The 27,643-nt window shown below is 43.4% G+C and overlaps 1 protein-coding gene across 3 annotated transcripts in view; it reads right to left on the bottom strand.

The window, feature by feature from the left end:
• Positions 1-187: 187 nt before the first annotated feature.
• angpt1 (angiopoietin 1) overlaps positions 188-27,643 on the bottom strand; it is a 55,272-nt gene continuing 27,816 nt past the window's right edge. For 2 of the 3 annotated variants that reach the window (XM_029845380.1, XM_003969203.3), the window contains exons 2-9: positions 24,623-24,778; positions 24,233-24,354; positions 23,075-23,307; positions 17,966-18,093; positions 16,365-16,466; positions 14,272-14,438; positions 5,823-5,953; positions 188-2,620 (exon numbers count right to left, since the gene is read on the bottom strand). In XM_029845380.1, coding sequence (XP_029701240.1) covers positions 2,457-2,620; positions 5,823-5,953; positions 14,272-14,438; positions 16,365-16,466; positions 17,966-18,093; positions 23,075-23,307; positions 24,233-24,354; positions 24,623-24,754 — 1,179 coding nt within the window. In that variant the 5' untranslated portion in view covers positions 24,755-24,778 and the 3' untranslated portion in view covers positions 188-2,456. The remainder of the gene's footprint in view (positions 2,621-5,822; positions 5,954-14,271; positions 14,439-16,364; positions 16,467-17,965; positions 18,094-23,074; positions 23,308-24,232; positions 24,355-24,622; positions 24,779-27,643) is intronic. The other variant, XM_011609266.2, reaches the window with a different exon arrangement.

Genomic DNA, 27,643 nt, shown 5'->3' with positions numbered 1-27,643 from the left:
ACCATCTGGAGGGAAGAATGCATTGTGCCTCTATCTGAGGGATTTATCACCTTCTCCTGCCCTCGTCAGGACACACTTCGTGGCTTTTGTATCATCACAAAAGAAGTGTTTTACCTTAAAGCACATCTGCTGGGGAGTCGTCTCTCATCAGAGAACAGTGGTGCAGAAAGGCATCCTGAAAACATCAGTGCATCACATGCTCTTTTATTTCACCAAGCAACACGACACTGACCACGGTACAAAAAGGGTGTTTAAATAAATCTGCAAATCTGGAATCGAATGAGGTAAAAGCAGAGTTATTAAAGGCACGTTCTCTCCAGCTTTACAAAAATTTAGTAACAGTAAAAAAAAGACCCACCAAAGTTTTCCTCTGAAGAACTGCTGTACTGTTAATGCGCTAATAAACACCTCATTTCTAGCGTTCCCAGTTCCAGAAGGACTGAAAGGACTTTTTTGTAAACACTATTCTGGATCCTGTTGAAATGAGCTCAAAGTGAAGAAACGTGTGTTCGCATGGATCATTTGTGCAGTCATTAATTTCATGCCTCATACCCGAAATCCAAACAGGTTCTTTATTCCTCTTCGGCAGCACTGATGAGAAACAGAAACACCATCACTTTGATTTCTAAGGAGGACTATTTTGGCTGGAACTGGTCCTAACGGCAGAGGTGAAGCCTTTGTGGAGTCATGTTCTGTAAACTGGGTTCAGCTCTGTGGTGATAAACCTCGTTCATTCTGCACTGATGAGGCAGCAGGTAAATACGAACAACTTACATATTCATGCATATGGATGATTGTGGCGTACTTGAATGTTACACTCAAGATTATACAGCATGTCGCTATGTATTTTTAAATATAGATGAAGACAATCACAGCTGCCAGCGTCAACTATCACAGCTCGTCTGCGCCACGTCCTCGGTGCGGAGGTAAGGGGAAGGCTGACAGCCTGAACCTTGGCAGGTGTTGGCTGTCTCTCAGCCAATAACCCACATAAACGCATCTCTGTCCAGAGTCCAAGCCAATAAAAACTTCACATCTTGACCTTTAAATATAATTTCACCATGTCAGGATGACTATATTATTTCCAAGAGCCAGCTGGATTCAACATAGGCAGAAGAAAAATCCAACTATTTAACCATTTGTCTTGATTTTTTTTGATGTGAGGTATAGAGTTTTGGAGATATTAGACTGTAGATTTGAGGACTTTATGTCGTCAGGTTTTGCTGTTTTTTTTATTTTGGAAGTGGATTTTAGATCACTGGTTGTGTTCGAGGACCTGGGGAAACACTGGGAAGTTTCTGTAGTAGTTGTCACAGATCAGAAGAAAAATGCATCTCCTGACAGACATCAAGCTACTGTAACATGTAACCCGACAGCCCAGCTGTGGAGGACGCGGTTCAAGTGGAAAATTGGTGCTGTTTGGAAAAAAAGGACTTGTGTTTTCATACTGGATGGATGGAAGGATGGATGGAAGGATGGATGGAAGGATGGATGGAATTTGGAGTGCTGGTGGACCATTTTAGTACCAATTACAGTTAGTGACTTAACACAGTGGTGTTTAAACTATAGTGAATTAAGGCTTGGAAGAAATGTTGTAATTCAATAAAATCTCATATATTATTTTAGATGTTATATTTGTCAAAATATTGTGTTTATATGAAATAACAGCTTCATATAAAGTTGTGTTTTGGAAATTTTGTTTCAGTGCACAACCCTCCACCCGATATCTGTGGTTGTACCCAGATAAAGAGTCATCAAAAGGAATAACTCGGGCTGTCAAAATGAGCGGGACCACGCCCGTTAATGCACGTGGACGCTGACAGCACTTGGAATAACCGGAACTCCAAAACTGCAGCTCACATCCTCAAAAAGACTTTCCCTTCAGTGTCTCGGTCAGACTGTGCAGCATGACTGTTATATACACGATACAGGAAGAAACCAGTACAGGCTGTACAATACAAAAACCATTTCACCTCACTTTGAAGGACAGATACATTTGGATAACACGTATGATACTAAAGCACAACACATAATACACTTCATTTTGGACTTTTTGTCACAACCTTTTTAATTCAAAGTTCTTTTCCTCTGACTGGAGAGTAAAGCCCGGCTTTTTCAAGAGTCCCTGCAGCTCAGAAATAGCTGCTTTTCCATTCAGAAGAGTTCAAGTCTTCCACACTTTTCACAGCACAAGTCTGCACAAGCAGGTCCGGCTTTAAATGATCGTACGAATGTGCACGAATGCACGTCTGAAACACGTGAAGCCTTAAATAAATCAGCTCGGGATCAGCCTGTCAAACCTTCCTGCCAGCGGCTGTTTTTGTCCATTAAAGGTGGTGGAAACTTCTCCGGGGGACAGTAAACGCCTCCCGTGGCCAGTGAAATGAGATGAGACCGGAGGAAATAGAGGGACGTCCTCCCTAATGTGCTATCTAGCCGTTAAAATGTTCAGAGGACTAGGAGAACTCCAGGGGCCGGATCATCATGGCAGTGGCTCGTAGCGAGTAGCTGGGGCCCTTGAAGTAGTGCCACTTGATACCATTTAACTTCCCTATGTGTTGCCCTTGGGTGAAGTACATGCCATTAAGATTGGACGGGCCGCAGGCGTCAAACCACCAACCTGCAGGGAGAATCAAAACAAGGACAATTATACAACAGTCCGCTCTGATGACACACTTTGTGGATTTGAATGTGATTATAGAGGAAGGGAGGCATTCTGGCTGAATGTGAGTGAAATGTGTGGTGATCTGTGGCCAGCACCCCCTCCCTGTGAATCTGGCTGAATAAATCACCCATTTGTGGTCAGGTTGACTGTTTCTCCTGACCTCTCTCTCAGTCAGAAAACCTCCCTTGCTATCTACCGCAGGCTGCACGGCACTGCTAGCAGCTCAGGAACACTCGGCCGCTTTCTATTTAAGGAGAACAGAAGGTGTGGAGGCTCGTAATGCTTCACACGCCAGACTCATAAAGATAAAAGACCCGAGACGTAATCCATACGTGCATCAGTGCGTTCATTTACATCTGTAGGTGAGGCTGCTTTCGTTTTTTAAGATCTACAAGATTCATGCAGAATGTGTTGCGTGTAAAGTACCGGTTGCTATGGTAACAGGACCCGTTTGCGATAGCTGAAAAAGTCAACAGGTCCTGAGTGATACAGTCAGATATAGAACATATGTGAGGAATGGCATGTGTCCGTCACACTCTCCCAAACGGAGGTGCTGCTGAGGCCTGAATGTTGCATCTGTGTTCCAGCATGACATTTAAGCAAGACATGTCAGTAATCAGGAGCAAAGGTCTGCTGGGCTGCTGGCATCCACCAGCACACATGGGTTCCACATTCACACGTAGAGCACAAGAGAAAGTGGTGAACACCTCCCTACATTTATACAGCTGCGTGTGACTTCAGGCCAGCGGAGCTGGTGGGAACCAGATATGAAATTGCTCTGCATTATTTTTAGGATTATTATTCTTATTTTTTCCCGTGAAATTCAATGAGGAACGGTCCCCAACATGAGGAAACCTCGCACATGAGTCTTTGCACCTGAGGTCTTCAGACACTGGTCAGTGTGGAAGGTTCCAAGCTGCCCCAGTTAAGATTCTCATTTTTAAACCTTCCATTGTTGATTCAGATCACCTTTTTTTATATAAAGCAAAGATCAAAATGTTCAGTGAATCTCTCTCTTTAACGGGGGGTGAGAACATCCTCCTTTTGTTTGGGGGAACTAATTAAAGCCCATCAGCAGGTGGCTTCACTTGTGGGGAGGATCTGTCTGTAAGGAGTCGATATAGTCCCACTGGAAGAGATCTAGAATGCAGAATTTGGTTTGAAATTTTGGCACAATTTGCTCTCCAGCGGTGAGAAAATAATGTAGATGTGGAAACATGCAACTTATCAATCTGTAGTTGAACGTCTGATGACTGTAATTAGGGAAAATATCCAAAATATTGGTAGAGCTGATGTAAGGTCACTGAAGGTGACCCGTAAATCACTGAACGGTGAAGATTGAGAGAGCTGTTGTTTGCTGTTCTTATAGTTTATGGAATGATGTGATATACACATATCAAGCTTAAAAGAATAAAGAAATTCAGTCTTGAAGGTCAAATGTCATTGTGATGTCATGCTTTGGAAACGGGCATGACCGACATGAACATTGTGACCCACGTTGTGAACTCACATCCTTGGATTCATAAAGGTCAAAGGTGAAGGCTTCTTAATAACTTGTAAATCCACATTGCGAATGTTCAATAATGACCCAAGGATTAAGTGTTAATATTTTGCAGGTCAAAGGTCAAGGCCACTGGACATTAAAAATATTTTGAGCGCTCTGTTTCACTCTATTGAATTTACTTCAGATCTACACTTGCTCCTACGGGAAAATGAAACCCTTTTGGAGGTTTAGATCACTGATGCTTTAATTCAGCTAAATTGTCAGGTGATATTCGATATGTATCGGAGCTAGCGTACTGTTGCTAACTCAGGGCAGGTGGCGGCTGGCTATTTCTAAACAGGCCCACAGGGAGAGGGAGCCAATTCCAGCAGTGCATGTAGGAGAGACAAAGCTCAGCTCAAACCCAGAAGCTCCGTCCTATCAGGCAACCATTGACTGATCCTGAATGGATTTTATAGAAATGACCCCAGGATTAGCAACAGGTCAGATAAAGAGCTACTGCAGCGAGAGCTGGGGCTCCAGGCTCCACTTGCACAGCTAAAGGAGGTTTCTCTTTAAATCTCTATGAACATTCGCTTCGTGTTACCTTTCAATCAGGGAAGGATCTATAATCCAGTCTAATAGGTGCAGATTGTTGCCATATTAAATTATTAGATATCTTCTGAGTGTGTTGTTGGCCTGCTCTCTGGACTGTGCAGGGTTTATTATGATGCCAACCAGGCAGAACAGCATTTTATAGGGATTTAATTTTCCTAGAAAAGGAAACCGGCTTCATTTTATGGTGCCACCCTGGGATGAACGCTTCCTGGATTCCTTCCAGTTCCTTACATCACCATCTGCTCTGTGCTCATGATTTAATTACTGCTGCAGTTTAATGTTGAGATAAAACAGAAAGAAAACTTTACCAAGTTGTAATAAGATACAGAAACAACTATAAAACTTAGGAAAAAATGAAAATAAGTAAAGGAAATATAAGTGCAGGATGGTTTTCAAACTGTGGTTCAGAATTGTAACACAACTAATGGCTCATTTTAGAATTTTGACTGGATTTTAGTGTTCAGGTGTAACTCACTCATTATCTTTGACCTTACTGCAGCTTCGTTAGCATCACTCCTCCACCGCTTATCTCATCTCAGCATGACCGCCCTTTCATGGTTCCACTCATATCTCAGTAATTGGGAATCCTTCGCCACCAGAGCCAACTGACACTCTGGCTCTGCCCCTCTCAAGCCTCTGTGCTTGGTCCTTTCCTTTCCTTGGTCCTCTTGAGCCTCATTAACTCTCAAATCTCCTCAAACCACAGAGCTCACCCCAAACTTTTTGGTCCTTTTGCATCAGCCTGATCTCCATCTTTCACGAACTTTCAGTGGCCCCAACCCTCCGGAACTGTGGACAACCATACTGCTCCGACTCTGGACATACTCAAGAGGCTTCTGAAGCCCCATCTTTTCACCTCAGCCTTTAATCTCTCCTCCTTGTCACTGAACAATGTTGTTTTCATGAAAGGTGTGAAAAAAGGTGTGAAGAAATGAAACAATTATTATTATCACATCAACCCAAATAGAAAATTGTGAGTTGTGGGTGTTGGAAAAGCTCTGCTTGTACCTCTGGTTGTGCCTCAGCAAAGATTAAATCTGATTAGGCTTCACTCACCACCAGTCAGCATGAGGGCACATTTGCACATGCAGTTGTCATTGTCCATGTCCTTGGTACTGAAGTCGGCGCCATGGATGACCAGACTGCTCTGTCTGCCTGCAGTTCCACTGTGGCTTTTCAGGAACAGCCTGAAACACATCACAGAGGGGGGGAAGAGGGGGGAGGATATGGTGGAGTGAGTGGTATAAGCAATAGACAGCAAGAAGACATAACACGGTGCAAGTCCTGCTGTCTCTGGAGAGGAATATACTTTTGTTGTGATTGAGTGCAAGTAGAACACCTGGAACAACATTAACAGGGAAGTTGAAATGAAGACGGAGCAAAAGGGAAAGACAGAGCATGAATAATGTCAGGGAGTCACATTTCCATGTGCAGGCCGGCATTCATTCACGCCAGAAGGAACTAAAATCCTCATTAATAGTGACGTGTACCAGCGGCGCGCAGAGAAAGATCAACAAACAACGCGCGAACTCCACGACAGGACTGCTCATCGTTTCCAAATGTTGCGTTGTTGTCAAAGGCAACATCTGCTTTTCTGAGATCTGCTTTGCTAACTGCAAAAGCTGCAATTGGCCTTCATTTAGTCACCCAGGCCGCAACTCCAACCCCCTCTGTCCATCCCATCATCGCTTCTCTTTCTGCAGAAACCATTTGTTTTCGCCGTTTCTGCAAACACTGTCTAAAGGTTCATGTTAGGTTTGATAAAGACCTTGCAGATGCCTGAAATATTCCATGTGATTGGTCATTCCGAGTGAATGAAGCTCTGTTCTGATTGGACAATCAATCACGCGGTGCCATTAGTTCCATCTGTCAATTTGTTATCAATCTTCATTAGTCGACACCGTTCTTGTTTGTGGGGTTGATAATCCCTGATCCCTGGACAAATTCCTTCATAAATGATCCTCGTCAACACAAAGGGGAAAACTAATATGCAGCTTGGAAGCAGATTTCTTCAGGGCGTGTCGTCTTTGTTTAAATGGGAACGGCTTCACGGAAATCTGTCGGATCCGTGTGACGAATCGTTTCATCACAATCTCATCTTGCTCCATCCAACACTTTCACTTTTTCCCATTTAGAAAATGCTGCCTCTCACGCTCGCTCGGCTTTACGCTCTCCCATTGCAGTCAGACACACAAAGAGAGGAAGCGCCGCCAACGAGCTCTGGATTCATACATATGGTTCACTTTGACTGGAGGCAATTTCCTGAATTTGTTTGTGGATCACGGGGGACCATGGGTGTGTACTGAACCTTGTACACACAGCAGGTTTTCTGATGAGAAAATCCAAAATAACAAGAAGATATGGCGTCAATCTCTTAAATATGCACTTACATGTACACAATATTGTCATTTTGCATTTGATAATCATCCAAGATCATAATTAATTTCACTTTTTCTCAAATTCTGTCTTTTAAAGCACTAAACAAGAGTGAAAGGTAGCAATACTCCAGCTCCTTTGTAACTTGTTGATGGCTTTTCATTAAAATTCCTTCCGCTGGCCTTCCTGAAGCCTGCAGGCTCTGAGGCATCAGGTTGAACATCTGAAAAAAGAGACTCAAAGGGAAAGAAAGGCTTTTAATGTGGAAAGTTTTCTGTATTTGGACAGCTGTGCAAGTGGCGGCGGCGTGAGTGCAGGTCGCGGTCCATCGCCACTCAACCAATAGGTGTAATCCTGCGGTGTGATTCATGCATCTCCTCACCAGCATCCAAGAACCAGCGGAGATGTTGGTGCATTCTACTTTAAGTAAGCGTGAAGTCACGGCTGACACGCGTCCTCTGTGTTGTCTTTGAGGAAACAGACGCGCTTGACGCTAGTGTCCTGATTTCTGTCAGCTAATAAACTATGTGGAGGATGTGTGCTAGCACACTGACACAAAGCAGACTTCGTTAGGCTGATACATCGCTGTTTTCAGTGGGACAGGCTGCCTTCAGTAGGTCTGAGCTTGTTTATTCCAGACATCTGCATCAGTTCATGTCAGCATTCATAACATACTTAAGAGAAGCGGGACAATCCAAGGAATGGCCTCGAGATGAAGGCCTGCTTCTCCCTTTGGCAAAAAGTCATCTGCTTTCTGCTTCTCGCGAAAGTTTAATTGGTAATTTGATTGGTCAGGGATCATTAGGAACCAAACTATTGATTTATGGTGGGAATGATTCCTAATAAAACCCACAGCAAGATTGATAGCTTACCATCAATTCTTTGAAATTCTACCAAGAACATCAGCTTGGACATCTTTGGACATATTCACAATATAAAATCAGAACCCCTTAAATTGTGATTCCTTTGATATGATGCTCAGGAAGTTCTCACCATCGGATCGTCCACCATCAACCACAGTCTGATTCAGACATGCTAGCAAACAGCTGCAAGAAAACATTCCTGCAAAGGATTTGGGACTGTTTTAGATAAATATGAAAACATACACACACACACACACGCACCAAATGTGTTCTGAATACACGCAAAGCTCCAAATGTATTGTGTTCATTGGCAGCAAATGTCTGATACAATCAATATTATTTGCATAAAAGTTTCCCATTTGTGCAGACATTTTGCAAGTCTTTGTTAAAATTCAATTTCTGTTAAAATAAACTATTGTATTGCAGCTACATGTTGTGTACTTGGAAACTATGTCAGAGCACTTCCAGATTATTGAGTTAAACTTTAAAACTGACCGCCACTTTACAAGAATGACGGAACCAACAGGGAAGCTAAATGAGTCCAACCCCCACCCCCTCCCCACTCATCATCACCACCACCCAGGCAGGACACAAACCATAAAGATCCAGCTCAGCAGGAAGCATGAAGGTCCAGCTCAGCAGGCTAATGTGGCGCATTACCTCGCATTGGCTAACATGTGGCTTGTGTGGAGCCCCTCTTTTATCTGGCACTTCCCATTCCACAATGCTCTGAGTTCTACTGAACTGAGGATATTGCTGTCATACAGAAACATATTAAGGAATTTCTCCGGAGGGGTTGGGGAAAGGACACAAAACAAACTGTCCAATGGAATCTGTGTTATCCTGCACAAAGTTCAAGTCATTCTCGGAAGAATGGAGTGAAAATGAAATATCAGACTAACGTGACTGGTGAGTGTAATGTGCATAAAATCATTCTTGACGCTCAAATAAAAGTAGTTGCATAACTTTGCTTAAATATGTCACTTTTCATCGTACGGCTGACACTGCTGAGGTCACGCGGCTTGTTTTTCTTTCATCTCAATGCATGACAGCGACAACCCGCTTAGCTGAGGGTCCAGCGCGTGCTGTTCGGCACCTGGCTGCCATTAGCCTTCTGAACTGCAGTGTGATTGGCCGATTGCTGAGGTTAATCACCTTGACCAATGCTTGGCTTCCTACTGAGAGGCCACCAAGTGTCTGCTTGGCTGAGGAGCCTCTTGGCTGCACGCCCGCTGCTGAGCGTCAAAGCTAGACGGAGGAAACGAAATCTGTTGCAAACATTTTAGCACACGTGACAACAATCGTCCTCGGTATTTTCTGGACTAAAGCTGTGGGCTGTCGGACATGAAAACATTGGCACCCTGATGTGAGGAACACTCCCACTTATGGAATCTGCTCGGATTTGCCTCGACAAAGCCAAATTTAGCACGTTTGTGAATCTGCTCCAAAACTACGACGAATGTACGAGTAGAGTTACAATAAAGTCAAAAGTGTCCCCAAAAGAGATTTTCACTCTCAGAGGAAGAACATCAGACCTTTTTCTGGAGCACTTGGCACACTTTGCTTGACTGCTCTGAAGATTTGGGCCGTTGTCGGGCTGTTTTGGTCCTAGCTGAATTCTTGCTTGCCTTTTTATTAGCTTTTCTTGTGCTTGAGCAAAATGAACAAAACTTTTCTTCTGCACAAAAGTGCCAAATTATAAGTCTCCTTTTTTGTATCGTTGAACATACGTGAACCCGATCCATCGAAGGAAGAGGCTCGAGTTAAGAGATCCAGGATTATCTCGGTGTGAGTTCTGGAAAATAACTCACTTTGTTTTGAAACCCAAATCACTGCCAATTTCTTTTCTAAACTCTTGCATGAAAACATCTTAAAGAGATCAACTTGATTCCAGGAGGAAATCAGGACAATACCATATGGAGAACCCTCCGCATGTGTCATCAGAACTTGGCAGTCCAACGAGGGAAAGATGATGAATATAGATATGAGTTCTTTCGTATTTTCCACAATTAAATCGTTCAGGAGAAGAAGTTAATTGTGTGCATAAATGTGACTGCTGGGCGCTTTTAGACATGATGGTTTTCACTGCTGCTTCATCTTTATCTCCATCTCTAATTAAGTCGAAAGGAATAAATGTCTAATGAAAGAAGACAAGAACATTACTGGGGCTGCAGATTGAATAAGCGTTAGTAAGCTTTAAGTTTTAATGTAAGTCTTGATGTTTCCAATACATTTCAGTCTCAAAAATCATCACAATTCATCTAATCTAATGTTCAGAAGATTTTCCGAATACGTCTTTATGCAGACGACATTGCTTTTTATTTAATAATCGATCTAAAACATTACATCTGTCCTGGAAATGCATTTTCCTCTGCTGTTCTTGTCCCTCTGAGCTTGTCTGCTGACAATTGGAGGTATTTATTTTTACTACAAACCTTTTGCTGAGTTGCATCATGGAAATTTTTCCAAAGCCACCTATAAATTGAAACCTACTGCAGTGTCTCCAGAGCCAATATTTCCCTGCTTAAAGCTGTTTACTTTATGCTCCATTGTGTATTGCTGGTCCAGTTTGCGGGCTGTCTCTTTCTGGTTGGTAATCTTGTTTTTTCCTATGCACGATGTGTTTGTGCTGTCTTTTCCATAGAAATCCACAGCATTTTGCCTTAGTTTTGCCCTTTAAAAATGCTTTTATCTCATTTTCCTTTAGGTTTGCATCCTCCTTCACCCCTTTATGTCATAATTGATATAAAACAGTGGGTTTGCTCAGACAGATGAGGCTAATTAATCCGATGTCTGACTTGATGGCTGTCATTTAGCAGTTTTTCGATCTATTACTTATGTGTGATTTTAACAATATGAATTTCAGCCACGCTGTATCACAGCAACCAACGGGGGGACATTTGTTCTGGTGTTTACAAAGACCCAACCTCAACCTGCAATTATGGTGACCCCAGCCTGAAAAGAGGAGGAAAATGGAAGGAAGTCATTTCACAACACTGAGAGCTGTTTATGTGGTAAAGCCAGATTTAATCCACAGAATTTTCCTCCATCAGAATTGTTCATTCAAGCTTGAAACAACAGTTCTGGTATCGGTTTACGCCCCACAGACGCAGCCTTTCATTGGGTTTTTGCTGCGTTCCTGTTTCATTTTTGTCTGGTCCTGATATGGTCTGCTTTACATTTAATACTCAATTTGACTTTCAACAGGGTCAGACGTGGCTACACTTAAGCAAATATCTTATTTAGCTTGTTTAGTGACCAATAAGAACATTGAAAATAAACCAAACATAAATTGGAAACGCCATCTGTATAGATTCCAGACATCTGTTGTTAATTGGGGTTAAAATATCCTCACAAAGAGGATTCGGTGTTGCAATTTAACCTGTCGAGCATCTTTCAGAGAGTCTCAACCAGCTTTGGGAGCCTCAACTACAGAAACTAACCTAGAGGTGAGACCCTAAAGTCAAGACAGTGGATAAACGCACTCAGGTGATTAGAAAGATGTAAAATATTTTGCATATTAACACAAAGCGGTGACACATTTTATAAACATACAAACGATGGTGCTGATATTTATGAATTATTGCCTGGACACGACTTTTTATCAAATACTGTAATCCGGTAACTAATTAATAGTATGAAATTGATTTCAGTTAATGATTGTCCTATTTTTCAAAATGCTTCTTTTTCTCGAGTTTTTGCTTTGGATGATCTAAGCAATTTTATAAATAATATTTTACCAAGATGACCAAATCCAGAGGTTCTGGACACAGTGTGAATGAATGAATAAATTGAATGAATGAATGAAGTGGATAATTAATTCATTAACAACTGGGACTTTGACGGCCTTTAAAGGCGATGCAGCAGTGCTCATCATTCCAAACTCATTCCCAGATGTGAGGCTTGATGCATAATGCTGCTGTGTAACATTGGCCAACGAGGATTAGATTAATCATCGAGGGACAAAGTGCAGAATCGCTCAGATAATTCCCAAATTTCTCTATTTTTTTAATGCTTCTTTTCTATCTGTCGAGCACTTTACAAATGTATAAAACCAAAATTGTGGCAGGAGTGCAGATATTTCCTGGCTGCTAACTGCAGGTTTATGATAAATGGTGAGCCGCGTGTATTGTTGGATATACCATCCAAATATTGGACGTGCTCTCCAACCGTTCCCCCTTCGTGGATTTGCTCCCTTGTTTTGGTTTCCTGTGTGGACGAGAGACGAAGATTCCCTCTGAAGGCTTGATAAATGTTTGCTGACTCACACTGACGCAGACGGTGTTCCAGTAAATCTGAGGACAGACGGTGTCATGTAAACCTCATTCTTGTGTTTCAGAGCAATTCGTGCACTATTGTGGACTGACAGTGAAACTACGTGAGGGACATAGTGGGAAGAATTAAGGATGTGTGTGTAGTGTGTGTGGATGGGCCATCTGGTTTGTTTTGGCTTGTGGTTCAGCAGGACTATGTGTGATTTTCATTTGAATGAAAGCGACGGAAAATGATGACATTTAGTAACTCTTCAGCATCAACACCTCAAAACCTCTTTTTCTGCCACTAACAGATGTAGTTGGAGATGAAGCATTGTTGTTGTTTGATTCTCATCCAAGCCTTCACATTATGATTTCTATTTTCTTTTGTGTGTCTTGTTCCATTGGCCCCACCCATTAAGAAACCGTTATCAAGTCATTTCTGTATTTATGCTGCGCAAATCTGAGTCTTTTCGTATCCTCCATGTAGGCAAACGTTACCCGAGTGTGTGTGCGCGTGTGTGTCTGATTGTGTGTGTGATTAAACCAGAATTGGATTTACATGACTCAAACTCAAGCAGATCAACTCTGCGTTAAACCTCAGTGCAACGACAGCGTCTGACTCTGACCGCCAGAGAAGACAGCAGCTGGTCGATGCAGAAAACCGTCCCTGCGGGACGATGCTGAAGGTCAGACATGTGTTACGCCTGTCGTCAACGGTTTTGTATTGTCGGAGTGTGTGCTCATCTTTTTGTGTGTTCCTATCTGGGAATTAAAATAGGTGTCTGCTGTGCCCGATGCTGGTACCTGCCGATTGGTGGATCACCCAGGATCCAACGGGCCTCAGATGGGTTTTTGGACAATTGTAATGCATATTTCTCTTATATGCTTTTCTCCTGTTTTTGGAGTTAGGTAGGTTTGTGGATGTCTTTTGGGTTTCTTGGTTTTCAGTCTTGGTTTTGTTAACTTTCTGATAATCTTTGAATAAATGGTTATTTGGAACTTGATGAATGTGGGGCCTTCTTTGTGGTTCACCAGGAGCTCCTAGACTGGTCGTTAAACATAGTTACTCATCAGTTGCCCCCCCCCCCCCCCCCCCCCCCCCCCACTGCTGTTCTGCACCAGGGTTTTCTGGAAGCCCCTTAAGCAGCAGAGTCACATTTAGTTTTATGAATAGAGAGCTCACGTCAGTGAGGACCTGCCATCCAGCACAAAACTGTCTAACCAGAGGTGTCAGAGCTTCTCTTCCATGACCACTGATCACCTGGAACTCCAAATTTTACTTGGGTTTTTCCATGTCTGGAAGTCAGCTCCAGTTACAATGAACCTCAAGAGCCAACAGGAACATCTGTCAAAGCTATGATGAGACAGAGACAAACTGTTGCAGTTTTTGGGAAGCAGCTTTGGCTCCACATACTTACGTAAGCTGGTGTCTGGACAGCTCACTCGGATTGGTTATTATTATATCCCGAAAACTTTGGAATGGCCGGAATACTTAACATATTTATAGCAACATTTCCTTATAACTGCTGTCTCACATTTGTCCAATAATAACAGACTCTGAACACAGCTCAAATGCCGAAACCCCAAATTGCAGGTACATTAATCATGATCCACTAAAGTCAGAGAGAAGTGGACTCTCATTTATTCTCATTCCAATAAAGTCTATCTCAGCGTGGAATGGGTAAAATCATCATTTTAATGGTGATAACGTGAGTTCCTGGTCTTCACTCATCTGAACCCACAACCCAGTCATGTCTGACAACCGCAAGCAAATCCTGATAATCAGGGGTCAAAGGTCAACCGGCATCATCAGTCATAGAACACAACTACTGTTTAGCTGCATCAGCGAGGGCGCACACACAAAAAAAGTCCTCATATTACTGTGTGACTGTAACTGTTTCATGTTTCACTCAGTTCTACATAAACAGATGTAGCTTATGAAAAGAGTTCTCTGTGTTGGCCGGCCTGAAAAAGCAATTAGGCGCCCGACCCCTCCAGACTGAACCTTACCTGTAATTCTGTTTCTCACTGCCAATCTGGAAACGGTCGTAAAGGGAGAAGGCCTGGTGTCCCTCCCAGTCTGTCAGCTCCACTCGCAGGGCGTACTGCCTCTGGCTGGTCAGCTGGTAGACGTACTCGTTCCCCAGCCAGTGCTCGGCGGTCAAGCTCCCGAAACCCTGCAGAGACAGCAAATACAGGGTTCAGCCAGCAAACAGAAAACAAACCCTTTGGTCTGTTTGTCGCAGCCTCAGAGAGCACTCACGTCACATATACAGTATAGAACAAGTAATCCCCAGTAACTAGAGAATAACGTTAATATAAATGCCACCAGTGTAATAATCCTGCACATATAAAAAGTCCCTAAATTGGAACCAGGTGACACGGACACGCCGTCTCCTGCTCAACTCTCACATGTTGAAGATATCTGCCTTGATGAATGGACGCTCCTTCAAACAACTGTGGAAAGGCTACATTTGACGGGAGCGTCTCCTGGTCACTGACAAAGTGCTCGTGACAGCCGGAGGGCGGGGGCGTTGAGGAGGGGGAGATCACCCATTACGTTTCTGACAGTGTCGTCTGACCTGAAGGAGGAGAGAGGCCCAGGAGGAGACGTCAGGGAGACGTGTGTTTGCGCAAACCGTGCGTGGTGATGAGAAATGGGAAGGAGGGAAAGTAAATATGGGCCATTCCAGGGGCCGGAGCCATGTCCTGTCCAGTGTGTGGAAGTCAAAGTGACTGGGGCCCGTTTCTGCCTGCTCACCATCCTCAACTCTCTGCTGAGCCGCCTGTCCTACTCAGTGTGACCTGATGCCTCCTGCTGGGATCATGAAAACACGTCCTCGACCTAGACGATGATCGTCATATCACTCTTAGTTTGGATTTCAGTTCCACTTGCTACCCTCAGCTGGGGGAATAATGGAATCTTAAACACCGTGAGCCGCAAATGTCCGGATCTGTGCATGCATGACAGCTGTTAGCGCACGCATGAACCTTTAACACCGTAACACACGAGTCGACTTCCCCATGAGCTCAACTGAGCCTTCAGTGGAAAGTAAACTGGGAATCCTGTTTAAAGATATACAGCCGAAAAATGTGGACAAAGCTCCAATAATGGGTTCACTTCTTTCCACTGAGCTAATAAAATAAGATGATTCATGTTCATTTTAATGTTTACAATTCAAAGAAATTCTTGAATCTGTGCATCCCTTTGTCCTTGTTGCCCGTGTTTTGTTTTGCGTCCAGGCAAAAATTATTTCAGCTTTTGCTGAAAGATTTATGTTTTCATATAAAAGAAAAAGAACCATTAAAGCTATAAGGACAAACATCTGGACAAGAGGAATGAAATCGTCTCCACGCTTTTCAAAGAAGAGAATTTTAAGTGTAAAAACGTGTCCTTGTGCCATGAATTGCTTCTCTCTGTGGCACCTGAAGAGTCTGCCTCGCATCTCAATCTGCGAGCCGCGATGGAGACACACGCACTGTCCCACTCTTGGCTAAAGTTTATGCAGGAGCAGCAAGCTGCAATAATTAAAAGGGAAATTGAGTCCAGATTACAGAGGCTACAACAACACGGCCGATTTTCAGGATAAACTGACAGCTGGGGGGGTAAACACAGGTGAGTTACACAGCAAATACACCGAAGTGCCAGTGCCAGCAATAATAAACTCACTTTACCGTCTAAACACAACACAGGTTGGAAATGTTAACACCCCCAATGCAAATATGCATCGATTTCCCTGTGATGACAAACAGATGAAACAGTTGGCGCGGAGCTAAAGAGACTAAACAAATGTGCTGCTTTTACATTTAGGTAATAATTTCCTGTTGGAAAAGAGGAAAAATAACAGCGTCACAATGGTCTCGACCGGGGAGTCGGAGAAGCCACAGAGGAGCTGCGGCTGCTGACCGTGAATGATGCTGCCTGAAGCTTTTCAAACTGTTGGGGATCAGCGAGCCCTGCCTCTTCTCAGCATCACCGTCGGGCCAAAACACACACGCGCGCGCACGTGGACACACACCGCTTCACTTTCGTCTCCCCGCAGACGTGTGTTTTTGTTCAGGCTACAGTTTTGTCAGGCCAGCATTCGTTTGACTCGTCTCACCGTCTTGTACTCCTTCCACGTCCTCTGGAAGTCCACGCTGCCGTCCTCTCTGCGCTGGATGACCGTCCATCCGCCACCAGCACTCTCCATGTTGCAGTACACCTACATGACACACATGCACTTTTATGAAGCTAATGGAACACTTGTAGGTCCTCAGGAAGATCCTCTGATCAGATCTAATCCTTCATGTTTAAGCTTCAGTCTGACATTCAGTGGCAATAAAAAGGCCACTTAAAAATTTGGTGTCTGACATTCCTCTTCCCAGCTTTCAGGAGGAATCATCTCTGGGAATGCCGCATATCTGCATCCTCCGCGAATCTAATCAGTGCCTGCTTATCCCTCAGCAACTCCCAGGAGATGTTCCCCATCAGAGAGCCCCGGCTCTTACAGGATCAAAGGGGCGGCCCTGGGTGTAACGTGGCCCTTAACCTCCGATCTTGGGGTGTGTAAGCTGATAATGCTCGACCTGCTCGCTATCTGCGGCGTTGCTCTTTGTTTTGAGGAGGAGACCTCGGGGTGGAGAGAAGGTCTCTCACCTCAGTCAGCCCGCACAGCTGAACACACATGATCATCGCCTGGGAACAATTAAAGAAGCACCCTCCATGTCGTTGTTTATGGCAAACACAGATAAATGCGAGTAAGCAGAGCTAAAATGTTCATTTACTGGGATGCAGCTGTGGCAGGCAGAGCCAGCCTCACCTGGACCAGCTGAATGCTTCCTGCTCACATCTTTAGAGCTCTAAACAGGCTCTTTCCTACTGAGCTCAACTGCTGTTGGTGAGGATGCAGATGTGCACATGTGGTTAGGACATATTTCAATCTCTATGTAGTGAAAAGTAAATTACAAACAGCTGTATTCATTATCTTAGGAAGCCAGAACTGTCTGTAGGGGCCATGCAGCTGAGAACCGACCTGAAATATTCCTACCAATAACTGAGCTTAAAGGAATTTAAGTGTTTTTTACTTCCAACAACTATAGTACCTTGTATTTAGTCCTTGTGGTTACTTAAAAAAATCAAAAGAAGCACAGTTATGCAAGTGAATAGCCCTCTCACTCGCTTCAAAAAGTCAGACTCTCCTTTATTGATTTTGGTTTGAATTTTTCCTCAAAGTCAATAACAAAACTCTGCTCTTGGTTGTGGGAAACTAAAATGGAATGAATGTTGTAAAGACTTTTGTTTGTGGGTTTGACAGCAATTTAAACAGCAGGGACTCTCAATGTCTTGTCTTCTGCTGACAAAGCCTGCTCATCACTCATCGGTCTGCCATAGCTTGTTGACCATTAGCACACCAGGAACTTCGTATTGAAAGTTTAGGGGCAGTCTGTTGGAGGATAGGCCTCCTCCAAATGTTTCACAACCCACCTTTATGCTAAACTCCTGCGCACACAAGCTGCCAAGTATGTTTTTATCTTTCAATATTGATATTCCCGCAGCAGCTAGCAGCCGTCACTCGCACTCATCAGCTCACAGTCAAATCCCACAATCCCGCTCACATGAAACCCCGCAATGGAACCCAAAAAATTGGACCTAAGGTGTTGAAAAGGCTGACATTTTTACATCACAGTGGCCAGCTGATAGTGAAATTTAGCGACTCTGCACCTTCTTAGTCTCCTGAGGGTTGATGTGGATGGTGTAGAGTCCGTTCTTCTGGATTCCAGCCTGGTACAGGTCAGCACAGTCACGAACCTTCTTCTCCTCCTCAATGACCTTTGTGCTGTTCGGCACTACTGTGTGGAAGAGGGGAAAGTGTTAGAGCTTTGGTACGAATATCAATGAAATCACGCAAAGATCAATATAGAAACAAACACAAGCAATGTGAAGCTCATCTTCATCGAGAGAATTTGTAGCTTTGCAAAAAGGCATCCGTGGAAAATGTTAAAACCGAGATTAAATAGAAGAAAGAAGGAATGCTAGGATGGAAGAGATGGACATGGATGGAAGCTACTCCAAGAGGAAAGCTAACTTATTGGGAAAATTAGGGAACTGAGGCCTCGGACTTAGCAGCTGCATCCATTTCCATCTGTGGATAATTATGGCGGCACTATTTTGAAACCAAGTGAGGGGCTAAGGACAAAATACTACAAGCTATAAATTTCAAGTTCCTGTTATAACAAGTGGTTTATATTTACCTTTGAAGCCCCCCCTTAAACTGGTGGAAATTCCGCCCGATTTTCCTTTTTTTATACCTCTTTTCTTTCTCCTCCTGTTTAAGGGGTTCATCTCAGTTTTCACAGTTTGAATGTTGGAATTTTGGAGTCGGAGAAGATGTTAGAGCAAAGTGCCTTAGCGATCTTTAAACTTGGCTTTGATCCCTCCCTCCCGTGCAGAGAACTTCCCAGTGGAAGAGTTCCACGCAGTTGTGTATACTCGGAACATTTTGACAAAGTATTGAGTGTCAGCGACAAGAATCTCCCGCTGTGACAGGTTGACGGAGTGGCCGATCTCGCTCCGGTCTCCAATACAACAACAAAGAGCGGTCCTGTCAGGCACTAATTTACCCCAAGCTGACAGACAGCAGGGTGCATTTAGGAGGTCACAGAGATCACTGTCAAAGTGGAACCTTCTGGTCTTCAATCTGTATCCGTGTGTTCAGCAAGTGACCGAATGTAACTAAATACCCAAATACAGTATTTCAATAAAAGCTGTCAAAATAACCATGATAGCTAGCTATGGTTGATTTTTTATTTTTTATTTTTGGGAGTTGATGCAATCCTAAACACAATTAACACACATCACAGGGGTGAAGCGGATGGGCTATTTGAACAACCATCTCCATATACTGTACATACGCTGCATAGACATACGATCTAGGGGACACATTTTTTTGTATTTCTGTTGTTGCTGTTGGACGTGGATGATGATGATGCATTTACTGAAAAGGAGGTCAGCGGTCCAGTGTTGGAAAGAGAGCTAAAGCTAATCAAGTTATTATTACGCTAATAGGTCACAATAGTGTGGCTAGCTAATTAAACAAGGTTCCAGCATTACTTTAGACAAATAAAATGGTGTGTTTAGCAACTTTGTGCGCTCTCACAACATGCAAACTTTGTATTGGTTAGTGAGTTGATGTACGATTGTGGGATAATTGTCCGACATTTGGGACACGGCCAAAAGTGTCCAGGGTTGCAACACTCTGAACATTTTGTTCGTGCTCTCTCACATGTTCCCTCAGATCTGGGATCAGACTCAAACCCTCTGAACCTGTTATCAGCAACCTATTACAGATTACTGTGTCGCAGCTTAATGGCAATATTTTTCTTTTTTTAAGATTAAGGGTTTGTTTTTGCACCCACATTTCTATCGATATACAACATAACCTCTACACACACACACACACACACACACACACACACACAGACAAAGAACAGGTGATCGTATCTTGACATCTACTTGAGTATTGCTTTTGCGTACTTTTTAGCGACTATCTGCCAAAACCATGTGTGTGAGTAGGAGTGGCTCTTTAGAACAGCTTGCTGTCCAGCTTGAAACAATATTATTTATATCCTATTATTTATTTACAGAAAAGCGAGTGGTTCAGTGGGGACTTGTATGCAGCGGGGGGTTCATGTGAAAATATCAGCAGGGTTAGCGCGTTTGCGTAAATCAGTACCCGTGCCAAATGAGCCCAGATATTAGAAGTAAAGAGAGTGAGTAATGATCTAAATGGGCTACCACAGACATCACAGCCCCCAAGTGAATAATCTCGATGCCACTGGCAGTTTAAGTGATTCCACACAAGATCCAATGAATCTCTCCAGTGCATCCATATATGAAGGACATATAGAGGCATAAAATAAGATGAGTTCATTCCCACACTTTCTGACATGACCATGCAACCCTTGTTTGGGGCAGATTTATCTCACTTACTGAAGCTCCCTTTTAGAAAGAGGAGATATTCTGAGCCGCACATCTGTTTAGAACCAGATCTCCTGGACAGTTTTACCAAATTACATTTAAAAATTCAGAGGAACGTTTGATTGCAGCGGAGTGTGAACATGCAACTCTAATACCGACAGAAACTGATCTTTACGTCATTGTTAGTATATCTCCTGCGTATGTTTGGGACCAACAGGGGAAGAGTAACTATTTGACATATTTAATAGCTTATTTTAATAGTGTTGACATCCGCCGGCCTCAATGTTCAGTTGAGGAATGTGGAGGCAAACACAGTTAATCAGTTTAACAACTATCAGTGGAGAGCTGGTGTTTAATGTACGGCAGGAACTCAACACATCTGTGAGGGAATGGAGGAACTGCTCACAGTCAACCAAGTCTGATTGTCACCTGAGCATAGAAACAATCACACGCAGCACTGACAATATTTTCTCTGGCTGAAACATTCATCTTGAATTTAGGAGGTTACTAGCGTGTCGTGTTGAGAAATTTCAACATGCAAATCTCTGCAACCTGCCCAGAATCCTTGAAATAATCTGACTCCCTTTCACCCCGATTGACCAGCTAAATGATGAATGAATTCATTTCACTGGATAATAGACGCTGGACAACAGAATCCCGTTTGGTGGACGGCGTTTTTTTCTTTTATTTTTTTTCAACAGTGTCAAAGTCTTCCAGATCTGAGGTCAATTACAGCTAATAACCATGTATGGCTCATTGCACCCAAATGAGGTTTGGGTAATGATTGAAACCTAAACAAGAGCTCGTTTTCTGCATCTGGCCACATCAAACATACTTCAAATAGGGGCGCTCCTGCGGGTGAAAACGCACAAAAACACGTATTTTGAGGGGGAAAAAAAGGTCCAGGTTGGCATTGTGGTATAAATAAATCCCACTGTGGGCTCAGAGTATTACAACATTTCAGAAAATCCAAATGAAATTTAATTCCATGCTTTGAAAATCCCAGTTTCCAAACAGTGGGCAGTGCCGTCGCATGAAAACTCTCATCCCAGTCTAAAACAAACTACTCTGCTCAGTATTAGACAGAAAAGTGACCCCCCCACCCCTCTGCATGCTGGAAACAGGCAGAGCATCATGTGACTGCTAAGAAATCTCCTTCCTCTGCTCTGGAAGAACTCTCCCCCAGGGGCTATTACAGCCTGACATATTCAGGATGGGGGTAAAGAAAAGGTGCGACCTCTGACCTCAACACCAGCCTCAACCTTCATCACCACCATGGAAGAGGAAAAGACCAACCACAGAGCAGCAGACGCCACGTTCCATTTCTATCTCCTCTCATTCTCGCAGCCATCATTTACAGATGTGTATGTGTGTGTGTGTGTGTGTGTGTGTGTGTGTGTGTGTGTGTGCGTGTGTGTAGGGGGGGATTGGAGAAAAGAAAAACTGAGCAAAATTTGCGTGGTTCAATTCTCGTTAATATTCCTGATGGCAAAACTCTGATTAGCTAGAGGGGCTGAGACTGATTACTCCACATCGTATTGTTGTGTATTGTGGAGAATGGGTTCGAGAGCCCTCATGACCCCAGGAGTAATTTTGTAGGGGTCAGTCCCCCGCCCCCACAGGGTCTCAGAGGGATAATGAGTCCATATGAGTGTCCAGACGGACAATGATGGTTCCAAATCACCGCGCTGAAGACCCTCCACAGTCGGGCCCGTGGACTCTTTGGGAGCCGACAAACATGATAAACGCTGAACGCACCAGCTGAACGCAGTCTAAATCCAGACTAAACAGAGATCCGTCCAGGCCAGCCTTGACCTCTGTTGGATGACACAGCAGAATTAATATAAAGCATGTGCTAATCATGCTTATCCACTCATGACTCCTACATCCCATAGTAATCTTGTCATTTCCTGTCAGACAGGAAGCCTAATGGAAGCAGAAAAAAAAGCCTTTAGGCGTCTTTGCAGTAAATTCACAAATGCAGATAAACTGCTGAGGTGGTGGTGGTGGTGTCCCAAATCTCCCGTGACCAGCAGGATTTAGAGCCCATGTCAGGATCAAGTGGGTCGAGGTAAAAGAGTCGTGCGAGTTTGACCGAACAAGTGAGGTTACATTACTGCCGGGTCACAGAGGAAATCCCTGGTCTCGCATGAACAGGAGGGGGGGAGCACGAGGAATAAAAAGCTCCGTAACTTCACGCCTTGGTAACGGTTGCACCGGGGCAAAGTGAGCAGCCCTTAAAAGCAAGGTTAAAGTGAGCACCATGCTGATTTATGGCAGCAGCACATCGCTTTAACAGGGTTACAAGAGCGGATTGATGCTCTTAATGGTGCAAAATTCAAACGCCGGCGCATCCTCGTGTTTGTCTGCATCGGATCAGCTTTATGCATCTGGTATAATCATACTTTAGGAGGATCGTAAAACAGAGGAGACGAGGGGAACGATCCAAAACAAGATAGATGTTGCTTCACAGTTCAGGCAATGAGCAGCCAATACACACAGTTTCTTCTGCACGTTGTGGTTTGGACATTAATGTTCTGGTGTTGGGCTCATCGCTGGAGGGGGTGAACAGAATTTGGATGGAGCGATAGGCAACTAAAAGAAAACTGATGAGCGCTTTGCTCCACTGAAAGAAAAACACAGCGCCTGTCTATCCTGCCTGGCCCAGGTACAAGAAACCAGGACATGGTGGACGTTTCTCACTTTGCTGTAGGGCTTCAGAGCAAAGACAAAATAAAAATAGAGCAGAGTCATGCTGGCCCGTCAGGTTAGTGCTAATGTCAGCACGCTAAGGTCCAAACCCTGAGCAGTAGCGGCCGGCCGACCTGATTTGCTGTAGAATCTGAAATGTACCTCCATCTTTGGAGCAGAGGTTGAGGAGGTTGTGGACCGTATCCATCATCTCCTGCTGCTGTCTCTGCAGGGCCGTGCTGTTCCCAGTTGCCCGGTTCAGTTGGACTTCCAGTTCACTGATAACGTGGCTCTGGCCGCCCAACAGCGCCTGCAGGCTGCCCTTCTCCTGCTTCAGCGTGTCCAGCTCCTCCTGATGTCTCATCTCCATTTCTAACATCTTCTGCTCTAAGAGACTGAGGAGCAGAAAGAGGTTTGATGAAGGTTTGTTGTGGAAGAGAAGGAAGTTGTTAATTATCATTCTTCCTGGCATCCAAATCCACTAGAGCCAGTTTTGTTTTGCCTGATTTAAATAGGTTTAATACCCATATTAAATTTTTATCCGAACATCTCCTGGTTACATAATGACCATAAATAGGTTAACCTTTTCCAACCCTTCTTTTATTCACCTAATCTCGTTCTTTTTTAAAGGAAAATACTATATTGATCCTCTAAATGTGGTGAAATGTGTCATCTCACGCATAGTTTCCTGTGTGCAGCTAAAAAAGTATGTTCCCATTATTTGAAAAATAAAGAATTTTGGGTTGGTGGCTTTTTTTCAGAGCACAACGTGTTCTTCATTATGAAACATCACAGTCTCTTCTGAGGCAAATGAAGAAACCTTTTCAATATCATTACACAGTCGAGGGCTTGATGGTGATACAGGCTGACATCAAAATCATTAATGAGTTTAGCAAAGAAGAAGATGACATTTGTGAGCGAGCGGATGAGAGTAATTGCCCAGAGAATTCATTTCCCATAAGCCTCGGCAATAACATCAGATTAGCTGTGCTTTCCAGCGCTGTCCGCTTTGTTTCAAAGTGATTGCAGGGAGTCTCTATGGAAACTGCAACAAAAGCTGTGTGGCTTGTAAATACAGTTTCATCCAAGTAAATCCCACAGGTCCGGTCACAGCGAGGAACGAGATCTTCAGACATCAGGAAGTGTCCTTAGACCACATCTGAATGGTCTGGTTACAAACTGTAAAATGGCTCAATGGACCATCTGATGTTCACACAACATTGGCAAAATGGACCTTTTTAATAAAGCTCAGAAAGTTTCTTCTTTTCAATGTGCTTCTTCTCTTTGATGCCTTATTGGCTCTGTGTTTTGGCTGTTTACCTGTTCTTGTCATGCAGTTTGCTGATCTCATTGGTTTGGATCATTAACTCTTTCTCCAGCTTGTTAGTAGAAAGAGAGTTTTCCAGCAGCTGGATCTCAAGCCTGGATGTCTGATTCAGAACCTGGAGGAATAAAATCCTTAGGTTACTGTCCGTCGCTGCAACAATGTTGCAGTGTTGCAAAATATAGTCAAAGTCAGAATATCCTGACATAAATACTCCAAAAATAGCTCCAAAACCAGTTTTATTGAACATGTTTACGATTTAAGCGACATATTTAACTCAATAACTCAATGATGAGCATCCCAGCTGATCTAATTTTCAATATTTCAGATAATAATTCACAAAAATTGTAATTAATATGTGTTTGACAGCGTGGAGCCGGCATCACCTGGGTTTCCACGTCGGTGAGCTTCCGGGTCTGCTCGGCTGTTTGAGAGAGCAGGTTGGTGCCCATTTCCAACATGGCGGCGGTGTGGTTGTGGACGGCGCTCTGCTGCAGCTGGGCCATCTCCATCTTCATGCTCTCCTTGATGTAATTCTCAATCTGTAGCAAATAAGGAAGCAAAGGCATTAAACCATTTGACCCCCATTTGGGTGTTTTCCTGAATCGACAGAACTAACACAATATCCTGTCTGACACGGAGTTAAAATATACGTTCATATAAGGTTCTTTATCTCGTTCTGTGATCAGTGGCCTTATGGACAAGTTTCCAACAAACCTGTCCTTTAATGAAGAAACCTTCTTCTTCTCTCGTATGAGCGGCTCAGGCCAAACATTGGCAGTAACACATACATCCAGATGCAGCTGGTTAGCTTATGTTGGAAGAGGCAGAGATGAACAGATATCTACTGATGCGTTCCTGGAACAAATTCTATTATCCTTATCTCAAAACACAAACAGTGACATGAGAGAGAGGTTCTTTAACTGGATGAACCATCTGGGCTTTGATTCCTTATTCAATTTTCCTCAGAGTTCATGTTGGAGTTTTTCTTTTTCATTTCCTCTCATGAGGTTCAAGATCTACTTGTGAGCATTTTGTTTACTGTGTGATCTGTCCCCTGTTTATTTGAAGTTATCATGATCTATCATGGCTAACATGAAACACTCTTGTTTGATAAATAACCTGATTTGATCTGATTAGATTCCCAGTGTCTGGGTTTGGATGCTCTTAATTCCGAACACACAGTACAATAATCGTCCAGTGGGGAGAATTCTGTCTATCTGATCCTTTGAAATATGTCGACCCAGTTTTCCTTCGGCTCATCGGTGCGTTCCAGAGCAGCATTACGCCAACAGAAATTTGTCAAACAGCAATATTAAACCTTCTGCTGGAACTTTATTACCAAAGGAGATCCCTGTAGTATTTGAGAGTGGTCTCACTAAACAAGCGTGTCAACAAGTCTGAGTCGGAAATGGACATGAGACCAAAGTGTCGCCCTCTGGTGGGTGGCTGCAGTGAACCTCCCCATACATGCACACGATCTTGTCACAATCACACGGCACCCTGGGCCTGCTTAAGATTTCTTCCTGTTAAATGGGAGGTTTTCTGGGGTTTTGCAAAGCACTTTGCGGCGATCTTGATTGTAACAGACACTATATAAATAAAGTTTTATTGAATTTGTTACCATTACACAGTCAGATTGATGCCGCCTTTTCCCTCGAGTTGGATTTTTGAGTAAATTGATTCAATACAATATACACCCAAACAGACAAATATGAGACGAGATGCTTATCAAAAGCTTTTATTTGACTTTTGGGTGAATTTAAACAAATTAGAGCCGTTGCAATCGCCCGAGTTTACATTTGTTGTAATGATCCAATTTTGGCTGGGATAAGTTCCAGCTCCCCCGAGTCCTTGCAAAAGTATTAGAATTGATCGATATTAAATGGATATTTATAGTAGAAGAAAAGCTAATTTTCTGAATTGCAACACTTGGTCAATCTGAGCACAATAGATATGATCAGAGGGCAGATGGATCTCATGACTCTTCAAAGAAGCAGCCAGTTCCTAAATAAGTACAGGCCTGCCAGGTCAAATTAGCTCTTCGGTGTAATATTTTGTCTTGGCAGCGGTGTTAAAGTCAAATGCAACACTTTTCTGGGCTCATTTTCAGACTCACAACAGTCAACTACAACTCCATGATCCTTAGCTAAAAGTCACTTTCCTTCACAGCCTTCAATGTTCTGGCCAGGGGAACGGGAATGAAATCAGTAAGTTTGGATTCCACAAAGAAATGATGGATTACCAGGTCTGATAATGAACCAAGGACTACGGCTGTTTAAACATCTTATTTAGAGCTTAATCTTTCCTCAAAAACTAAAGTTTGTGTACGGAAAGCAGCAGCTTTGCAGTGCACCTGGTAGCGACCGCTGTGTCACCTTCAGCAGACTCTGACAGGCTGAGATTCACTGATGTGACGCTAAATCCAGGAAATACATCGGGGTTCATCTCCTGGGGAATCTGGTTGACTCTTGGCTGCACAAGAGGGGTCATAAATGGAAAGTGTCCAACGAAATTACACAAACACGCTCAATCATGTCAGATCTCTGCTCAGGCAGCAATAAAAGAGGCTTACGTGGTTGTTTAGGTGGTTGTTTCGATGGTTTCTGACCTCGACTCCAGTTAAATGATCTCGGTCAACGAGTCCCAGCAAAGAAAGCAAACACTTTCTTTAACTGCCGGACCTGAAATGTAAATTTGTCTCAGCTGGGAAAGGGACCGCAGCGGTGAAATAAATATGGCTGCATCATGAGAATGCAAAGGTTGTGGGGGCTTTACTTTCTGCTGGGATGTATAGTTTTGATGCCAGTGAACTCTCTCCTGAGCCATTTGTCATCTGACCTGAAACTGGAATGAATGTATTTCGACACATGGCACTGTTTTCTGTTGTTGCATGGAGAGACTGCGAAAATGCCAATGCAATTACAGAATAATACCCCAGAAGTATTCCCCTTTCCTTTTTTAAAATTTATTTTTGTATTTCTCATGAATATCAGAACAATAAATCTGGCTTAAAAGCTTCCACATGGAGCTCACAAACTCAAACCTCCCAAAAATCGAATGGGTGTGGGTCGCATGTGAGCAGCGGACAAAATACAGACAGACAGTAAACGCATCCTCAAATACAGCCGGCCAAGTTTCTTAGCTGCGGTCCTCCCAACTATAGTAGAAATGTGAGAGTCTGAGTCTGTACAGCCCATCATGCTTGATGCCTTTTCCCAACATTTGCAGGCATTAAGGCCCATGAGAATCTTATGAGAAATCTCTCAAGTACGATTACATACAGCCCCCTCACACACACACACACACATACACAAACAGTAATGTAAGACTAATTTTAAAAAAAACCAAAACTTTTCCAGCCTCTCCTCCACACGGCAGCATGTAGGTTTTAAAACTGCGTTTGG

Source organism: Takifugu rubripes, chromosome 12 (genome assembly GCF_901000725.2).
Source record: "Takifugu rubripes chromosome 12, fTakRub1.2, whole genome shotgun sequence".
NCBI classification, from domain to species: domain Eukaryota; kingdom Metazoa; phylum Chordata; class Actinopteri; order Tetraodontiformes; family Tetraodontidae; genus Takifugu; species Takifugu rubripes.
This window is presented reverse-complemented; position numbering and strand designations above follow the sequence as displayed.